The 21,079-nt window shown below is 41.6% G+C and overlaps 1 protein-coding gene across 2 annotated transcripts; it reads left to right on the top strand.

Annotated features, from left to right (window-relative positions):
• Positions 1 to 2,887: 2,887 nt before the first annotated feature.
• SAMD13 (sterile alpha motif domain containing 13) lies at positions 2,888 to 14,692 on the top strand. 2 transcript variants are annotated; one of them, XM_086901614.1, is made up of 4 exons: positions 2,888 to 3,026; positions 4,399 to 4,479; positions 8,462 to 8,573; positions 13,446 to 14,692. In XM_086901614.1, exons 2-4 carry the CDS (start codon positions 4,427 to 4,429, stop codon positions 13,587 to 13,589), a joined length of 309 nt encoding a protein of 102 aa, XP_086757740.1. In that variant the 5' UTR covers positions 2,888 to 3,026; positions 4,399 to 4,426; the 3' UTR covers positions 13,590 to 14,692. The 2 variants fall into 2 exon arrangements, with proteins under 2 accessions (XP_086757740.1, XP_023787936.1); XM_023932168.2 differs by lacking the exon at positions 2,888 to 3,026 and adding an exon at positions 3,239 to 3,262.
• Positions 14,693 to 21,079: the final 6,387 nt, after the last annotated feature.

Here is a 21,079-nt window from a genome sequence, read left to right as displayed (position 1 = left end):
AGTGAGCAACGGGAGCCACAAACCATCGCGTCCAGCCCCGAACTGTCTCCCTGAAAACCCAGAGGAGAAGCAAGCCCCTTGCAGCGTTTGTTCCGCCGCGGTTCAGGTACGGGCGGCAGCAGCAGCTCCCAGGGCCGCCCCGCCGCTCCCGCCGGGGCCGTGAGGGGAAGGTGTGCCCGGGGCGGTCCTCGCGGAACTACAACTCCCGGCAGCCCCCGCGGCGCCGGGCGGCTCGCGGCCTGCATGGCCACCCGTGCTTAGGGCACGGTCCAGAGGCTCTGAAACATTCTGTCGTTTTTGGCAAAGAAATGGTGCTTTACACTGGGATAGATCAAATGTACTCTGCATAATGCCATCTTATTGAGAGGGGCTTCCCTCAGTGTGAAACCACACAGGTCCTGTGTTATTTCCTCACTCACCTTTCCCAATGTACACGTAACCATATTTTTTTACCGAGGGCACTGGAATAAAGAAAGTTCAAAGGCCTTTATTTAGCTCTGGGGAACTGAAATTCAGTACCCTCTCCACAGCTAACAGGGTGCTATGCTCTCCTTTGCCGCATGTGCCGTGCATTTAATCTTCTACTCTTTCATTGCCATGGACAAAACGAAAGGATAGCTTTGAATTAGAAAACTGGCATTTTTCAATACCTAGAAAACAGGGTCTGCTGGTGTCCAATTCCTGTGCTGACTTTTGCCTTTTTCCCCTCGTGTGATAGCAGGAGTTCAGACACACATAGGACAGTCCCCTTGACCTGGATCTACCAACCCTGGTCTCACTTGCTTCCCTGCATGGCTTGGAAACTTTTCGGTTTTGGCCAGAAGTGGGATGCAAATAGTCAAACAAAAGACTAATTCACTTTTCTGCTTTATCTCCCTCCAGACATAATTTCATTATAATTAAATTACCTTACCCAAATGAATGAAAATACAAGCCACAGATCATATTCCACACTGAATTTTTCCACAACCCATTTCCTTAAAATTCCTGTCTTTCAAGGTCCTCTACAAGGAATGCATGCACTGTGTGAGCCTCACTTTGAATACTCAAAGGATTAACTGAAGAACATGATGAAAGGGAGTATGAGTAAAATAGCTCGTTTATATTTGTATCCTCAAATGTCAGTTCATTACCAAAGTTAGAAACCAGCTGATGCAGAAAACTCATTATGGCTTCATTTAGAATGTTTATTTCTTTAGACACAGAGAAGAATTGCCTTGCTTGGCTCACTTGTCCAACACAGATACGCCACGTTTTACTGTACACTTTGGGATGGGAAGAGGGTTTTGTTTAGGGCACAGTACACTTAATCCTCTATTTATTTTGTTTATCTGCATTTATTTAAATCCCAAAGCAGTGAGGACTGTTACTGCCCTCTGTTCTCAACACTTCTGTTGATACTTGAGTGCTGTTACTTGCAAAGCTTCTGCAAACTCTGGTTATTTGACAGCACATACATAAGACAAAATAAAGTGTTTTTGGAAGTTGTGTCTACAGTCCTTTGCCCAAAAGTTCACTTTTCTGGTAATTTTAGTGCTTGTAACTGTGTCCAGTCAGCAGTTAGGTGACCTGAATCCCCATGCAAGCCAGGGTTCAGTAAGCTTTGTCTGGAAGTGAGATGGATGCAAAGTGCCTGGGACAGCCCCATGTGCCCACTCTGGTGGCCAAGCAGACTCTGTCTGTCCATGCCAGCCAGGCACTCATGTCAGAGCTCTGTGGAAATCAGGCCGGAGTCACCAGTAGGTTCTGTGCAAATCCCAAGGTAATCTGTAAGGTCCCCCTTGCATTGCAGCAAACAGCAGGAGTGTAATTTGAGTGCCTTGACTCAGAAATTTTTCAAGGAAAACATCCCACAAATTTGAAATAACCTAGCCTGTTAAGGATAATCAAAAGGTCATGGCATCTGAGTTGTGGCTGGGATGCAGCCCTGGCTGCAAAGCCCATGTGTGGGGAAAAGTAGGGTGTATTGATAGTCCTTGCTTGATTTCCCTTGCACTGACAGTGCATCTAGGTAATGCTTACATGCCATTAGAAAACATGAGCAATCAAGGAAATACTGAAGAGATAAAAAAATGGTATAAAAAGAAAAAAGAAGTGCTGTTGCCAGAAAAACTTGACAACTTTTGTATTAAACTCTATGTGTGAGATTTTATTGCCAGTGGGACACTTAGTAATTTGTAAGCGCTTTGAGTTGATTCTTTCTGTACAGAAAATCCCTGTGGGTATGGTTTCCTTGTGAAATAAAGTCTGGAGCTCAGTCGAGTAAGATCCACAGACCCAACGCCTCCATCTCCTTCCTCTCTCCCCAGTGCCGGCGGTGGCACGGTGGGGGTGACTCGGTTGTGCTGTCCTTGGTCTTTCCCATCACCCCAAACCTCCAGTTGCACGAGCTCTACAGAAAGCCAAGTGTCTGCTACTCACATACGCGTTGACAAACTCATTCTAGGAATGAATTTTTGTAACTTTATCAATTTTCCAACATCTGGCGACTCCTACTTCCTACCTTGTATAAAATTTCCTCGGCTAGGTACTGCATCCTTCGACAACTAGGGATTTGTTTCCTTTCCTTTCCTTTATCTCTTACACCCCGTTTGGTCGGAGGAGTAGAAAGGCCCACAAGGAGGCCCCAAGAACCTCAAGTCATGAAGCGAGCCCCGAGCGCTGCTCTCCGGTCGTGTGCCGTCGGCAGGTCCGAGCCCACCCACAGCGGCCCGCGGTTCCCCCGGCGGTAAGCGCTGCCGGGGCTAAGCCGCTCGGCGGAGGCGCCGCTCCGTGTCCCGCCCCGCTGCCGTCCGCAGCCCCACGGCCGCCCCCGGCGCCGAGCGGCCCGGCGGCGCGGCGCCTTTAACGCGGCGGCCATGACGCGGGCGGTCCGTGTGTGGCGGCCGCGTCACGGGGCCGGGCGGGGCCCCTCCCGGTGTCACTCGGAGCCGCCGCGGAGCGCCCGCTGCCGCCGGGGGGCGGGGGCCGCGGGCTCCGCCGCTCCGCAGCAGCCGGTAGCCATGCGCTGGTTTAGTTGCTCGTAGGTAGGTTTTTCTGCCTTGCTTCCCCCGCCCCCAGCCAGAACTGACAATGTGGTGCAGTGCGAGCGGGCTCGGGGCTGCCCGTGAGATGCTGAACGCGTGTCACAGCCCCGGCGCCGCCGCGGGAAGCGGAGCCCCGGGAGCCCCCGCCGCCCGGGCCCGGGGGCTCCGCGGGAGGTGCCCGCCCCGAGCCCGGGGGCTCCGGGCCGTGCGCGGCCGCGGCGCGGGGCGTTCCGCAGGTAGGCTGGTGCGGGTATCGTCTGCAGTCACCTCAGGTGAACCGAGAAGTGATTTCAGGGAATGCGTGGAGTTATTTGGTCAGCGGTGCAGGAAAAGCATCTTTTCGAATAGTTTGTTACTGTTTTCTTGGTGCTTTACGTGCTTCTACGTGTATAATAAAGGGTCTTCTTTTATTTTTATTTTTTTGCCACAGCAGTATTAATTGCTATTCTCTATTTTTGCAAAGTTTTAGCTGAAGAGCATGATTTTCCTATTCTGTACTCCCCAGAGCTTTGAGACATTTCACTGGCATCCATTAATGCTACAGCAAGAACATCCTGAGTCCTTGGTCCGTTCTCTGGTGCTCTCTGAAATAGAAATGGCTTACTTGAGAACAGAAATGAAAGGCTTGGGTCACTTCTGCATGTTCTGAGGAGTGATGGAAAAAGCTATGTGGTACAAGTACTCCAGCATGCTGCAAGGAAGGAAACGGACTGGATTTTCTCCTGTGTCTTTCAAGTGCTCCTTTCCTTTTTGGAGTCCAGTGTAGCATACCTATAGAAGAAGCTGCTCTAGTGCAGGAAGGGAGGTCTTATGGATAATGTACTGATTTAGGCCTCAGGAGTTTGGGGCTCAATTAGTAACTCTGCTTACCAGCTTCATTTTCACAATGGGCATAAGTGACATACTTATCTGTATCCAAGTCCACATTTGTAAAACAAGGCTATGGATTTCCAAACTTTTCTAAAAATCTTCCATCTGTTTGTATTCTCTATCACAGGATGACTGAAGTCCTATTAAGCTCTCTTGATACACAGCTATGTATTTTAGGTCAATCTCCACGTATATGAATACATACAGTTTGATCAAAATTTTAATGCTTTTGAAAAGGATTAAATGTAATATTACCTTCCTTGATTTTCAGGCAAGAATTATTTGTTGTGTTTGAAGCATAGGCCAACTTTTTTCCTAGTTCATTATCTACTATCAATTTTGCCAGGCTTCCAAGAAGGAAATCAGTCTTTGACAGCACTGTTGCTCTCAAGTGGAAACATGCTTGTGTCCCTGCTAGAATGCTTGTTTCTGTTACATTACACTGCTCTGGTCATACTACCAGTAATTAAACACAGCTTTTTTTTCCCTCCCTATCAATCAGTTGCTGAAGTAAAGCATCTGTCCTCCCTATGCTAACTGTTGACATGGAAAACAAAGAAAATGGCTCTCTGGATGTCAAAAAGTAAGTGTTCCTTTTATGTAAACAGTGGATTTTGAATGTAGTTTTCCTTTGAACTAATGTGGTTGGCAATAGTTGCCATCTCCATCTTTGTTCATTTCAAACCCTCCCTGTTCTTAATTACTTGTTGTATTTCAGCTTTGAAATAGAAGAGTCCAGGGCACTAAGCTGATTAAAAGTGATGTGTGGTATAACTGTATAGCAATGAAGAGGTGTAGAAACAAGTAAGTTAGGGGTATGTTTTTTCTATTCCTCTCAACCAGAGACTAAAGCAAGTAGTAGCACTGTAGCCAGTATTGTTCCTCTGGTCACCTGCTGTTAGTGGCTTTTGCAGAAACGGTGCCTAATGAGAGAAGTGTCCTGTGTGGAAGTGACCTCTCTGCGCCCTTCTCTGCTGCCAGCCCACCTGTCTAGGGCTGAGCAGTAGTAGCAGCATCTCTTCGGTGTCAGTTCCCTTCTGAAACAGATACTTTAAGCTGCTTATTGGAGAAGCCTGAAGTGGCTGGGGTTTTATTTCAGACCTAGAGTGGGAATAAGGCAGAGATGTGGTATGTACTGCTCTACAACTTTCTTTTGTGTGGTAGACTACAGACTAAGGCATCAGAACTTTTTTGTGAGCATTTACTTAAAGTCAGAAATTCTTTAATTAGGACTAGCAATTCTGAATGACATGATCTGAGAAGTGAAGTTCTGTGTGGAAAAACTTGGCTTTGCTGCTTTAGGGTTACAGAGGCCATGGTGAGAGAGATGTACACATATGTATATATATTAAAAAAAAAAAACAACATAAGGAAAGGTACTGGAGTAAGCTTTTAGTCTGTTCTGTCAAGCTGCAACACTTTGTGCAGCTGTACCTCATTATTCTCTTTCAGATCTCTTTTACATAAGCTATCCAAGAAAACTTGACAATACATAGGCTATCAGGCACTAGGGTAAGGTAAATAATAATGGTCACTTCAGACTACTGATTATGGAAAGCATCAAAAGATCCGATGGCAGCCATTAAAATCGGCATCCTCCCCCTTCACTTGAGATGCTGGCTACACCACACGAATATAAAGAGCATTTTCCTATTCAGTGACTATGAATAATTGTCGTGTGTCCCTCAGAAACCGCCTTCCCTTTGACAGTCTGATTTCTTCAATGAGCACTCTGGGGTGGGAGGAGAAAGGAGGCAGTCAAAGCAGGGACAGTTTACCTTTAATCGTTTTCCCCAAGGCTTGGGTGATAAAGACTCAACTACTGATTGCTAAGGTGGCTTTTTAGAGTAGCTGGAAATTGTATTTAAACTGTGGGGCTGTGGTTTCTAAATGAATGTATATAGTGTGTATGTGGGCATGTCTACAAAGGAAGTATTTGACACTTTTTTGAAGTGCATAAAAATAGCTTGGATAAAATCTGTTTGTTTTCAGCTATATCCTTTCAGACCTTGCTGCTTCTGCCACATGATGGCAATAAAGGTACAGGGACAGTGGTGAAAAACAGACAAGCCTAATTCTTATTCATTGTCAGTGTATCTAGTATTTCCTTTCAAAGCCTAAAATGCCAGTCCTCATAAGATTTTAAAGCATCCAGGATGTCAGGCATAAGCTAGTGTGCGGCTAAGCTGTGGATGTGATATATTCCCTTGCCTTGACTAAAGAGTAGAGCCATGTCAGCAGCAGTGTGAGGAGGAGACTAACAAAGTCTACAAGCCAAATGAGCATCTGTGTGGGTAGATGGGTTAAAATCCAGCCAGCCTTCAGTAGTCTACTACATGCCTTCCAGTCTTCTGCAGCTACATCTGTGGAAGTTTGCTCTACTTGAGGTCCAGCATGATGCTATTCCTTGAGGCAGGAACTTGCAATTATTTCCTGTGATTAATTAGTGACTGAGGTAGAGTCCCTGAAGTCATTGCAGTTGAGCCCTGGATGGGGCTGGACCTGGATCAAGCTGTAGTTCCCTAGTGATAAAAAAAGAGCTACAAGAAAAAATAAAGCTCTTGGGCTGAGATAAAACATTGTAGAAAGGAGGGTTTGGGGCCATATTTAATTTGAAATTAAAGTGTTTGGAGAAATAAGCAAATTACAGTTAGGTGATATTTATACAGACTGAACCTTTTATTTGCTGTTTAGGAAGGGTTAAATTTAGTATCTTTTTATTTTTTTTAACTGACTGCTTGGCATTTTGTTTATTTATTTTTTTGGTAGAAAACAAAAGTAATTGAAAGTGACAGTCTTAGGGAAAATGCAAAGATTTAAATCTAATTCCTTAAATGCTACATTTATAAATATGTGCAGATTTTGTATGGCAGTTTTCACATTTTACTTCTTAAGCCTCAGAATGTGCATAACACCAAAAAAATCTTAGTTGAAAGACATTCTCCAATTTAAAAAAAAATACATAGGAAAAAAGTGCAGCTCTGATAAGGTCAGATAGTCTCATTTTCAATTTTGCTGAGTGTTGCTTTCTGTATAATGACAATCAGTGAAGCAATTCATAAAGTAAGTTATTATGTGATGAGCAAAAGTAAGAAACTCCATTTCTCATTGCATGGAGATCTGTGATAAGTGAAAGAAACTGCTTTTAGAAGGCCCAGTGTAACACAGGTTGCAGATTATCCCTGTGGCCAGATTTTAGTGCCATAATGACAGATGCATTTCAAGAGTCTGGGGACGTGCACAAATCATTGTTTTCATGAGTCTTCCTTCCCAGGACTCAGGTAGTTGCAGAAATAAGAATGTTGTAGAAACAGCGATGGGAGGCACTCTGTGTATAGATTCCATTTGGCTGCTTTGAAAAATTGCTGGCCCTTGATTTGCCCAGTTATTTTGCTGAAAAACATACAAGTCCGGGCAAGGCAGAGATAGTGACAGTTGGAAAAAAAATAAAATTGAAGGACAGAACAAAAATATGGTCAGGAGAGTATAATCTGTGTTTCTTTTCCAGCTGGTGCTGTTGAAATCAAAGTCCTGTCTAAGCTTGTTCAGAAAAAGAACAGGATTCTGACACCTATCCTGATCTGTACATTTTCAATATTGCTTCATTAGCATTATGGTTAAGCAAATATAACAATGGAAAATATTTGGCATGAACTTCAGGACTTCTAGTTGGAGAAATATGTTAAAGAAGCTCTTTGATGTCTTGCTCTTCATCCTCATAAATTGCAGTAGAAAAGGCAGTTGAGTTCACTATGTGTCTTTTTTTACCCAAAATATTCAGATTCACCAAGGTTATCTTTGTGATAGGGTGATCACAGTTTGAGGAAAAGAAATGCAGGATAAGGATAGGAATATGAATGTTTTGTTGTTTTTGGTACTTGGAAAGCAATTGCTTGAGGTTATTCGCAGAAGGAATTAATTCTGATTGTGTTTAAGAGATGTTTTCTCAGATGCACAGCTATTTAAAAAGTCCATAGATTTGTCCAAAGATCAGTCTGACAACAGTTTTGGGAAATTTTCTATATTGAGAATTAGTGCAATCATTTGGTGCCTCTTTTTTGTTTTAGTTGGGGAGTCCTGTTTGTTTATAATTTATTTGTTGCTGTTTTGCAAGATAAAGATGACTACCAGTAATTTCTACCCGTGTTACAAGGACAGTCTCATTTGTGTAAAGAATAATCCACATATCATTCTTTAAGTACTTGGTAGCTGAAAGCAAGCTGCAGGCTTGAAAGGGAGGAACTTGGTTCCCCAGTTATGGCAGTATTCATTCTCCAACAGCAGACAGCACACTTGTAGGAAGATCCTAACTGATTACCTTTGGCTGATGTGAAGTTTCATATACTTCCTTCTGAAAGGAAGGTGTCTCAGTTTTCTCCAGCATCAGATCTTTGGAATGCAAAAGAACAGGAGTGACTGTTCTGTATTGGAGTGGAGGAGATATATTGTAGAACACTTTTCCTGGAGAAACAAGGAAGGAGGGGATGTACGTGAGGCATACACAAAGAAGCAGCAGATGTTCTGCACACCTTTAGTGATTACTTGTCTGCATTTGTACTTTGCAGTTCAGTAGAGAATGGGAGACCTCTGGATCCTGCTGACTGGGCTGTTACCGATGTTGTGAATTATTTCAGAACAGCTGGATTTGAAGAACAAGCCAGTGCTTTTCAGGAACAGGTAAATCTGTTAGCAAACACCTTTTGACTGCCACCAGTTTCTCACATTGCACATTTTTGCTGTGGGCCTGGTTACGTACTGTAAAATGGGAGAGAAAATCCCACATTAATGGTGGGATTTGAGTCTGTTATTGGGTGACAATGCATGTATCTGTGATCTCTGAGTAATAATACTGTTCTACAAGCTGTGGATAATGAGTTGGAGTTTGTTTAAGATAAGATTCAGAAAGGTGAGAAATCTAAACAAATTTTCTAGCTTGAACTGTCTCCCTGTACAACCCACTCAGTTTCACTGTCTTGTTATTTAAAATGTGAATGGTGTTTAAAATGTGAATTCCCTTCTTTCTTAGTGTATTGTGTAATTACACTCATGAGTATTTGTAAAACCTGGGGCTTCTAAGCAACAATGTGAGTTTGAAGGCATAGGGTGAAAAAGGGGCTGCTGCTGTGTTGCATGGAACTTGGCAGTACAAGTGAATATGGAAAGGACTAGTTGGCAGAGGAGCAGCATGTTTGTAGGACTCAGTCTGAGAAACAGGTTGGGTCTTTGTTTCTGGGCCTTGTAACTGCTGATACTGATGGAAGACTTCTTGTGGTAGATTAGATCAGCAAAGAGCTTAACAGTCAGGTGGCTCCTTGTAACTCACCTGCCAGCAGCTGGTAAAGGTGTGTTAGTGGGGCAGAATTGGGAAGTCAGCTTACTTGGCCTACAGCCCACTTGTTCCATAGAGAACTAACTTACATCAGATTGGCAATTCAGCACCTCCCCAGATAAGTCTTTAGGCTTGTGTGTGACTACCAGGAAATTATTCACCCACACTTGTAATTAGTTATCAAAATAAATGGCTCGACCTTCCAAGGTACTGAGCTTGTGCAAGTTACTGGCAGCTTTGCAGGGAGACTGTACATTGCATATGAAATGACATCATGGTTGGTCAGGTTAATGTTGCTGACCTTCAGCACCAAGTCTGTGAAATCCCATCTGATTGTACCTGATGCAAATAACAAAGCATCTAAATCTAGTTCTTTGTTCTTGAGGAAACAAGAACAAAGCCTGGTGTTGGGTAATTCTCTGGCAGGTTGCAGAGAGGGATTCTTTCTGCAGCTGCTACTTACTTTTCAGAAATTGAAGACGAGTGAACAGGCCAAAAAGGAAAATGTTTGAGTGTGTCCATTCCTTAATACCAGCATCCATGTCACAACAGCCCTGAAAATGTGCTTAAAACAACAACATAGACAAACTAATTGTGGCCTCTGGGAGTCTTTTCTTTATACTGACAGATACCTCTGACTTCCATCAAATACCTTGACCTCTTTGCCTCACAGCTGGCTTGTTAATAATACTGCAGTAATTACTACTGATTTTACAGCAGAAAGGTGAGGGTAATTTATGAGTTTTGGGAAATCAGTTTGCAATAGTCTTACAGAAAGCAGCTTAGAGGTAGAGTGTATGCTTTATTAGTATTCTGCAATGAGAATAAGTGGCTTCAGTAGGGTAACTGAGGACTCTGCTAGGACAGCCATGTGCAGAAATGTGGCTCTAATTCCACTGCCAACTTCACCTTATGCTAAAACCTTGGAGAGAGAGGCTGACAGCTGCCACCAGGATGTGGCCAAGAGCTGAGGGATGGATAATCACAGCAGAAGTCATTGCCACTTCCTTCCCCCTCCTTTCCATTAGCAGCATGAGGAGCAGCAAGTGCCTGGTTCTGTATGCCAGGTTTGTCAGCCTATTCCCTGTCTCCACCAGGAGCAGCCCCATAAACAATCCCATCCCTAACTTCTTATCAGTGGTGCTGTTCACTTTCTTCTACACTATTTGCTACCACTAACTTTAACTGTGCTCTTGCAGTATTTTTTTGTCAGGATCTCTCAGGTATGGGAGTGCAGACAGGTTAATTTTGAACCCATAGCCATCCTCTGTGTGTTGAGCACAAGGCATGCAGCTGCAGTTCTGGCCATTTCTATTTTTCTCTGTCATTCGCAGTTGCCTGGGCCCCAGAAACCTAGTTTCATTTGATCTACTGCCCTGAATATGTACTGGAAGAGGAATGAGATTGTAAGCAGTAAAGGAAAGTATTCGGTTTCACCTACAACACTGAGAAATTGTTTTCCACTGAACTGCTTCAGTAGTGGTAGCACAATGTTTTCCTTACAAAATATCCTTAGCCCAGAAGGTAATCATGACATCTAATATTACACTGAGCTTTTACACAGCAATAAATGAGTCCACACTTTCTTTTGATGAATCTGAATATGTCTGGACTCACCTAAAATAAGTGGCTCAAAAAATCTTTAAGACCTGAATTTACAATATTTTAAGGAAAATTAGAAGACATTTGAAGGGCTGCAGAATGTTTTAATAAAAACTCTATTTTTAAGTGCTGGTAAGAAGTTATGCTTGTATGATGATTATCTTTTATTCCTTCTTGGAGTTCCACTGATGTCAGCAATTCAAAAGATCTCACTGCTGAAAACAGATTCAACCAAAGGATGTTGCCCAATAACAAAAATCCATAACATCAGCAAGCAAAATCAGACAAGCCAAGAAGTTGGGGACACAGGATACCTGAAGAGGGAGGAATAGCAGTTGCAGGATGAGGGTGTGAACACCTTGAGAGAAGTACAGCCTGCCAATTTGTGTCTGAGCTTTCTGTAGGAGCCCTGGAAGCACAGGGGACTGTGGCTCACTCCAAGACTGAAGCTGTTTACAAGGTCTCAAGATGTGCTCTGACCTTTGTTATGGCCCATGTGGCTTCTTGACCATTATGTTATGATAGCCAGATATGCCCAGGTAACCCAGTGCTGGTTTGCTGGCCTCACTGCAGTGCCTTACCAGAAGGGAAACTGGGGTTTGACATCAACTGGTGTCCACTGCTGCTTTCTGGCAGAGCCATGGTGTGGAGGAGCATGTGGGTGTGCTGGCTGCTGTGCTCTCTTGTTGGCTTACTGTAAAACTTTGCACTTCTCAGTCACTCAGCAGGGGTGGTGGGAGGACTTGAAGCTTAACCAGTCCCTTGGTTATTTGCTGAAGACAATGTGATACTGGTGTTGAGGTCATCCTGGCACAGTGGGGAATTATTGTTAGCTTGAGTTGTGCAGAGAAGTCCCTCTGCAGTTAACATTAAAAAGACATACTGAGAGCGAGCGTTGAAATTGCATCCTGAAAAAAATCCAGAAAATAGAGGACTAGCAGAGAAGGAATCAGAAAAGTCACCAGAGCAAAATCTTACCTGGTACAAAAAAAGTGTGACAATTCTGCAGAAGCACATTAATGTGGAAAACTTAAAGGAAGTGAAAGAGGTAAAGCTTACAATTCACACAGATATAAAACACCTGAACTCTGAATATGTAATCACTCATTCCTACACAAGTGTGTTTAAAGAATCAGTTTTCTATTCAGTGGAAGTCTTAGTAGTTACCAGCATTTCTAGAAAATACAGGAAACCCTGTGGAAGAAGAAGAGAAAGGAATAGATGCTTTTTTCCTATTCTTGGAGTTTCTCCTATTCTAGGTACTGGATTTACTCCATTTGGATCCTACCAAGCTGGAGGCTGTTCTTCCTCCATAGCATCGTTGAACAGCAGCAGAAAAGGCAACTTCAGATCGGTCATAGCAATGAGCAAAACACTCACTGGTGTCAAAATTCCCACAGAAAGAATTGTGACGAATGGAAAAGAGAGGATAGAAACTGGTTTTAACCATTTACATTCTCAACAGTAATTGGAAAGAGGCACCTGCTATAATTGGGTAAAAAGCTATTGGAAACTTTTTTTTTCTTTTAGAATTACTGTTACTTTGTACTCCCCTGAGGGATTAGTAGTTATATACATCTTGGGATATTTTTTTAAATGCCACTTTCAGCTAATCTTCGGCTATGTTGTGGTTTGTCCATGTATTTTGTATTTATAAACTTAAACAAACTTTAAGAGAGGTCAGTCTTGACAAATTCCTGCTGACCTCTAATAGAAGTCTTTTTTTCATGTTGCATTGTAATCAAGGATGGGATCTCTGATATTTCCAAGATAAGAGAAGGGAGAGAAGGGAGTGGAGAGATGTAGATGGATTCTTTCTCTTCCATTTTGACTTTAAAAATTATTTAGATGGAGTTTTCAAGCTTTTGTCAAGGTTTTGAGATGGGAAATAAATCCAAAGCCTACAGGATTTCTAACCTAAACAGGTCACAAGGTCAAGGTCTGAGAGGAAAAGAAAAATCCCACCATGTCTGTGATTTACAAGAGGTATTTTAAGCAGGAAAGTGTAGGGGTTGTTGAGACCTAAGCTGGCAAGTTGCTGCTTTTCTTGTCTTCCCTTGAAAGTAGAGGAAGAGAAATTTTCCCCTCAGTGTCAGGCTCCAGTTAGGCTCTTTCAAAATTCTGATTGCAAGAGTCTTTTTCCCTTTTTTCCCCCACAGGATGCATGGGAAGGATGGCCTTTTAAAGAAGGCACCTGAAGTTATTAGCAGATATTCAGTAGTTTAAACTTGCATATTGCTGTCAATAGTAATAGTTGCTTCGGAAATGCACTTCATAAGCTGCATTCTTAGGAGTACCCTTCCCTTAATGGCTGATAATTAGGTATTCTTCACTTGTACCTATTAATTAGAAAAAGGTTTACAAGGAGGGAATTTTGAAATTAGGCTCATTTGGATTTTGTGCTTGACTAAATAGTATTTATGCCTTAGTCAGCACAGGTGAGCACTTGAAAAGCAGACAGCAAGCAGAATTTAGCAGCTGTGAACATGGTTTCAGGAAAATCAAGGCTACTGTTTTTCTCACTGATCCTCTATAGTAGTATTCCATTTGTTGCATGACTGTTCTCATCTGTTAGATTTGTATATTTGTCTTTATCAACTCTTTAATTCTTCTTATAGGAAATTGATGGCAAATCATTACTGTTGATGACAAGAAATGATGTACTGACTGGACTTTCATTAAAACTGGGGCCTGCGCTGAAAATCTATGAATATCACGTAAAACCTCTACAGACACAACATCTAAAGAACAACTCTTTATAGCTAATTGTCTAATTGGGGTCATGCTGTGCCTCAAAGGAAAAATAAGCAATTTGGTTTCATGTGATGGAACTTTGTAAAGAGAGAATATATCTATTAAGAGTTTAAACCAAATTAGAATATATATCCTATTGGATAGAGCTGGCAATATACTATATACTGAGTCTGAACTGAGAGAGGTGGTGTGTATTTTTTACATAGTACATAATGATTTTCTCTTTTAGGAAGTGTCAATGAGCATGTTGAGATAGCTACATCACTGTATCCAGAACAAAAGGGAGGTATGTCATTCTCATTTTTGAGCCAGACATGTTCTTGATTTCATTAATTAAGATACCAAAAAATTAAACAAAAACAACCCCAAAGTTTACATGCATCTTTAGAGAGAGGAACCAATTAAAGTAGGTTTTGGTTTACACTAAAGACCTACTAAAATTTTTACTACATGTAATTTCAGGATGGGACTGACACTTGCCAAGTCACCCTTTTTTGCAGAGGGTCCTATTTTGACCTTATTAAGGTTTACTTGTGGTATGCTGCAATGTTTAAAGCTGTACATAGAACTAACATAACTCCTTCGATAGCAGAAGGTGTTGCTGACAGGTGAAACTGGGTTGTGTATTTTTTGCTGTCCTTTAAATTTTCAGCTATTCACCTGTTTTTAATAGTAGTCCTATGTAAAATACAGTTAGTTTTTAAAGGTTTGTGTTGCTTTGCAAACAAAAAAGCTTCATTTTATTCCTTTTTTAATTTATGATTGTTTTCTAACATTATGCAGAAATTTGTAAAAAGTAAAATTCGGCACATTTTTAATATTGTCTGTCTTTGGTGTTGTAATGATTGTTTTTTTTAATGCTTTACTTAACATTTTGAATACTTGTTTTAATAACTGAAAGAAGCTGTCTTGTCACCATACATCTCTGTTAAAAGAGAGTCATGTTCAATCCGTTTGTACTGGTTCCCTATTTGATAGGTTGCTTGCTATATCCCAATAAAACATTGCTTATGTTTGGATTCAGTTTACTTTACAGATATTTTACTTTCTCTGTTGTGGTATCCTGGAGCTCCTTTTCTCCATTTTCCTATTAAAAAGGTACCAAAACCTACTTAATATTCTATGTTCTTGTGATTACTTTTAACATCACCTACCATAATATTTAAAGGTTTAATTAGTTTTGCTCTTTCTTCTCTGGTGTTACATACTGCTGCAGGAGCAGCCCTGGCCACAGTTCACCAGTAACATCTGTGTTTCCCTCACCCCTGTCTGGAGCTGTCACTGGTGTGGAGCCGCTGGCCCTGGTACCCAGGGTGGGTCAATTTATCCTAGAATGTCTGGGAGACAGCCCAGGGATGGTGCTGAGCCCTGTCTGGGCTCACATCATCTCTGGCCCAGACAGCTTTGTCATGACTCCTGAAATGCGGAATGTGGGGTTGCATCAGTGATGCTGAGCAAAGGAACGAGGGAGTAGGAAATAAGCATGAGAGTGTGGTGAAAGTGGAAATGGTGTGGGAGGAAATGGTGAGGGGGTGCAGCTGGGAAGGGAGAAGGGTGCTGCTTTCTGCCAAGTGGGGACAGGATTCAGGGAGAAGAAGGAGAAACTCCTGCAATCTGCTGTGTGGGTAGTGGCCCTGTCTTCACTTAGACTTGGGCAAGTGTGAGGTGGCTGTTCATGCTTGTGGTTACTGGTGTTAAAGGGAGAGAAGGGACAAAGCCATGGTGATAGCTATGCCATAGGTAAAGCTTATGGTATATGCTATATTACATAAATATATACAGCAGCATGCTTTCTTGGATTCTTCCTAACCTTTACATGGTAAAATGTATTTATTTGGAATTTGAGACAATAGCACAGAGATGTATTCATCATTTCTTTGTCTGTCCCTTGTACTGAGCTTACTTCAGGTATTGGTCTGTTAGCAGCAGGTTTGTAAGTCATAGTCTGAATTCTGTTTATGATTTTATTTATAGTTTGGTCATGTCCAGAGATACCTGCTGAGAGTAGGGCTCTGCTGAAAGACTAGATTAAAATAGAGATCATCAACCCTGCCTTGGGGAATTTTGAGCTATATTCTGTATCTGGCTAATTTTGGATTGCCATTTAAAAATTATACATGAAACTCTTAAATATTTTAATATAGAATTATGTATGTTTATGAAAAGGATCGTGAAAGCAGTGTGGACATGCTAACCAGCACTGTATTTGTAGAATTATTTTGGATGATAATACATAGTGCTGTGTTACTGAAGGATTAAATTAATATTCTTTCTCCATTTGCATGCTTGGTGTGGGATTTCCATTTTGTGGTCCTATAGAAGACAGAATTTGAAGTAAAACATACTTATTCCAAGAGGGGGTAAAAATCTCCACTGTGCAGACATGAGACTGCATTTGATGAACACTGAAAAAAAATTCTTTCTTTTAATATGTTTAATGAGAAAATGAATTGCATTTAGAAAGATCCAGATCTTATTTCCCTTTTGCTCAGCACCACTGAGTCATATAAGTAAAGGCCTAACAGAAATGTCATTGCAAGTGCAAAAGGGAATTTGGAAAACATTGGTCAAAACTGTGACAATTTTTTTACTGTCTCTGATTTTTATTGTAGTTTCCTTCTGTTCTCTGAGCTTTCTAATTCTGCTGTTCTCTTTGTGCAATTGACCGTTCTGGTTTTGTCTCTTACATTCGCTTTGCTGTTTCTGGGAGAACAAAAAAATCTTTTTAAGAGACTGAAGGGTTTAAAAGAGGAAGTCAAAGCCAGTTTATTTTTAGCTACCATTCCTCTTGCAGAAAACACAGCTGCTGTTGAGGAAGCAACTGATAGGCATTACTGGATACCATGTCAGTACAGCAGCTATGAGTCGCAGAGCTATGCAGGAATCCAATTTAAATCATGCCCTTATATGTGCCTGCAGCTGGGAGAGTCCCTCTTCCTTAAAAGCCCTGCCTGTGCCCTGGGTGATGGTTAAGCTGCCAGCATCTGACTGCTCAGCTGATACAGTGGGTGAGTGTGATGATGGTCTTGGCTTTCACACTGAATCACAATTGAGAGTGCCCTTCTCCTGCGGGCAGCTTTAAGGAATAAATCAGCGTTGAGCTCCCCTGCCCTGCTGTCGGTCAGCACAAAACCAGTCATGCTGCAGCCAAGGTCTTCCCTGTCCTCCCTCTCAATATTAGAAATGCATATCTATCAGAATCTTTCATACACTTCCAAAATGATTTCAAAGCATTACAATATGTGTGTTCTGGTATGATGGGTGTGAAATATATTAGAATTGTTCATCAGCTCTGGTCACTCTCCTCTCAAGCTATGGATACACAACATGTTCTCTTTGCATGCAAAGAGAGCCAAGTACCACACAAAGCACATGTAAGGCAACTGTCAGCAAAGTATGGGATCTGTGGCAGTACCTGTCCACCAGGATCACTTTCTCAACCCTGAAAAAATTGTTCTGACTACTTTCTCCTCTCTCCCATCCCTGCATGCCATTGTTCCCAGTTTGTTCTAATATGCTGCACTTAATCAGTTTGTAGAAGATTTTTTGCCCATATAATTATAAGACAAGATTCATCAGCTGTAACAAAGGGAGTAGGCCCCCATGCATTGCTCCTGGTTAGAAAAGGCCCTGGCAAAATACCTCATTAGGCTGTCACTCATGGATTAATTGCTAAATAAACTCTTCCTTATTTTCCCTGTTTTTTCCAGCATTCTTAAATTCTACCAAATCCATTCCCTCTTCTTCTTTTTAAAAATCAGCATTCGGTTGATCTTTTGTCTTCAACAATCCTCTTTCTACCATCCCACTTAAGGTGACAGTTATTTTAAAATCAGAGGGTCTTATTTTCTGTGAGTCTGGGAGAAGCTGCAGATTTATTTCTCATTTTTTAAATGACAATATTATACAAAATTTAAAGGCTGAGTCTGAGTAGGACCAGAAAAATATTAATTTACTTTGTCTTCATTTTGGTTTTTTACTTCCAAGTCAGAAGAGCAGTTTCTTCTCTTCTAGGAATGGCTCTTGGCCCAAAAGTCATGTATGAAATAAAATGACTGTAAATGTGCATGTGGAGGGTGTGACAGCCACTGGCTCATAAGCAGCAGGGTGAGTGGAGCACTGCAGAGGAGGGTCTGCTCTACTTTCTCCTTCACCTTGGGCAATTTACACAGGCAATGGATTGGTTTCTTCATCAAACAAGAGGACTTGGTGCTTGGAGATGTCATCTGAGAGATCTCACTCATGTCCCATTGTGTCACCTCTGTGTTGCTCAGTTTGGACATCAGTTTCCCCAGGGGGAGTGCTGAGGACAGTGGCTGTCATTAGCTCACTGGCAGGGGCCATCTACATTGGAAGAATGGGCAGATTGATTTAATAAATAGTTTTCATTCCTACTGGGAAAGTCTGTCTTCTTTTTAATAATGTAGCATAGTCATTATATTACTTTTTGCTTAGCCCCTATAATTAGGGAGTTAATTTAGTGATGTTCATTTGGATCTTCAATGTGTGTTCAATTCCCAGAATAACATTGGTTGGTAGTTGCTAAAAATTTGGAGAATGCAACTTCAGGCACCTGGAGAGCCCAAGGGGAGCACCTTGAAGCCTGTAAGTGGTTCTTGGTCTCCATGTGAGTTTCATTGCTGCTGAAGGCTGCTGGTGAGTACTGGAGACTACTGTTGTATTTATGTGCTGCACTCAGGAGCATCCTTGCTGAAGGAGCAGTCAGCAGTTACAACTGCTGTATCATCAGCTGATCTGCTGATAAGGCAGCAGCAAATGTCTTGGCATTGGCAGACTTGCATTCATCTCAGGATATTCTCTTCCCCTTTTTGGATGATTGCTATAATCCAGCTGCCCCTCTACAGAGTACACTCTTTGATACTTACTATATTGAGGATGCCTCTGATTTTAGCAGCTAAATTTTACCAGAAAAGGGAGGGAAGGCTCATCATTTGCACTGATCTTTTGGATTCAAGAGTAACATTGCTTTGTCTTGTCCTAGTGGATGGTGGAAGGAGGAAGGAAGTCAAAGTAAGGAACTTGTGGCTAAGTTTGTTCACAAGCTGGTGTTCAAACTGTGGGAACAGAAGTGTGGAAATGGGTGTGTGCCTGGTTTCACCAGGATGCTGGTTTCACAAGGATACTCTTCAAAATCCCTCCTCCCTTCTGCATAAATAACACATGCCAGTTTGCCTGGGCTTTCCTACCTGGAAATACGTGTGTCTAGAGGATTTGAAACGTTGCAGGAGTAAGAGGCCATTAAAACTTGAACTCTTGTCTTTCTCAGTCTAATGTAATGTAGAAATTCATTCCTAATGCCACACTTGAGAAGTGGCAGAAGCGCTCCACAGTACTCAGGCACTCTGGTGTCTGTTGTATTTCCCTCTGAATCAAAGGTTTCTCTACCCTCTCATTTATCTAATTTTGAGTATTGGTTGGGTTGTTTTTTTTGTTTTAGCAGCAGCTAACCCCAGATTGTGTTTTTTGTGATGTGATCACCATAGATTAGTCATACATCAGTTGATCTAGTAAGTGACATTTATACATTTATTTTATGCACATACATGTGTATATGTGCATGCATGCACTCAGGTACATGTGTGTGTCTCAGTCTGCTATGAGTGGTGAAGCTTTCAGGAAACATTTCATAATATAGCTGATGTGAGTTGACATTTTTGATCCAGTAACTGGAAACATTTTATATGTTTCATTTCTAGATACAGCTGTGCACTTTCCAGGAGGGATATGATTGGTTTCTGTATGTATAAAAATAGTGGAATTCTAAATTCAGAAGTATTTATTTTGAGATTTTTAGCCAGAAACAGTTTTTTGGTCACTTTAAGTTGCTCACCTCAATTTAGAGTCAGGATTAAGTACTCTTGATAAATGTAAGGTTAAATTAAGAAAGGAAAAAGACAGCTCTGGGGAAGGAAAAAAAAAGTATCTGTAATAGTTAATGAAAACTGGCAGGTTTAAATGTCTATTGGAAAGCAGATAGAAATATATATATAGAATAATACAGTCAGGGAAGACAGATGACTTGTGCCGACCCTGACAGTGACATCTGCTCTCATCAGTTTTAGGTACTGATGGCTGATGAGTTTTGCTGGTACATTTTATCTGTGTGACATTGGTTGTGTGTGGAGCATGATGAGCAGCAGAGGCAGGGACTGTCCTGGGCACTTAGGAGAATTGAACAGAAAGAGGATGGGACAGAGTCAAAGACTGAAAAGATAACATGTTTGTGCACTTGAAAGACCCTGTTTCCTGTTAGGAGACTTCAGCCCCTATGAACTACTGGGATGTAGTCTGGGACCCACAAGGTTCATGTTATCAGCAAGAAGTTGTATTTTAAACAGCAGTTTTACAATCTGCTAGCTGCTGCTCATTTTCATCAAGTGTGATGTTGTCAGCAAAGCACCGCAGCTGCTTCTGAGTAGAGCTCAGTAAGCACCTTGAATAGCTCCTTAGGACAGGAACTCAAAAAAACATCTGTCTCAATGAAATTAATGCAAGTCCATCGTGGAGACTGAATCTAATGAAACCAATGGGAATTTGGTCAGATTTCAGGCCCAAGTGAGTCTGGCTAACTCACATTTTCAAGAATGATTTATGCCACTGTTATATTAATCTTGTTGCCATATGGGAAATTTGGGCTGCTTCCGATTGCCTAAGTACTTTTTTTAGAAGGAATCTGCCCACGTAAGTGACTCAGGTTTGCAGTGCTGGATGGAGCTGCACTGAGATGCTCTAAAGACAGTGAATGCCTGTGTGTCTGTGGAGGTTTAAACAAACCACATTGAACGAGTGTATGTGTGTGCTTGTTGCCACAGGAAAGGCTCAAGTAAACAGCTGCTCACTCCTTTGTGTCCTCATTCTGCCATGGAGATTAGTCCATCACTCCCTTGCAGGACCACAAATGAAGCACAAAGAGTAAATAAAGAAACCTTGTGCCTAATGCAATAGATTTCTTAGAAGGTAAAAAGGAAGTTGGTTGTGCAGATCTGCCTTGTTTCAGAAAGAGGTAAATGCTGAAATGTTCACTAAGATCCTTTTTCATCTCTTGGTAGTGAAGTGTCATTTGGAAGAAGGTTGGTCACTTTTTGAGGTGAAATTGGATGAATTAAAATAAGTAAATAATAAATAGTTATTTTACTTACAATGTTCACATTTATATGTAAGTAGTAAATACTCAAAAGCTAGTTTGTTTTTTAATGTTGCTCTTTATTTGCCTTTAAAAGATACTTTAATAAATTAAAAGCATGTAGAAGTGACAGAAGTAGCAAGACATAAGCCCGCAAGTACATTACAACAAAATCTAAGAAGGTAAGCGAGAATGTCCCCAGGAAAAGCTGGAAGTGTTGTAAGTAAAGCTTTCAGAATTGGCTGGTGACCAGAGAACATCATAGCTGGTACAGCTTCACTCCATGGTGTCATTTTCCCTGTTGTTCAGGAGATAGCTCGGGCTGGAGGACTGTTCTGCCCTTGCATCTGTTAT

The sequence above is a fragment of the Cyanistes caeruleus genome, chromosome 9, assembly GCF_971803275.1.
Source record: "Cyanistes caeruleus chromosome 9, bCyaCae1.hap1.1, whole genome shotgun sequence".
In the NCBI taxonomy this organism is placed as follows: Eukaryota; Metazoa; Chordata; class Aves; order Passeriformes; family Paridae; genus Cyanistes; species Cyanistes caeruleus.
Note: the sequence above shows the minus strand (reverse complement) of the source record. Positions and strands in the feature narration are given on the sequence as shown.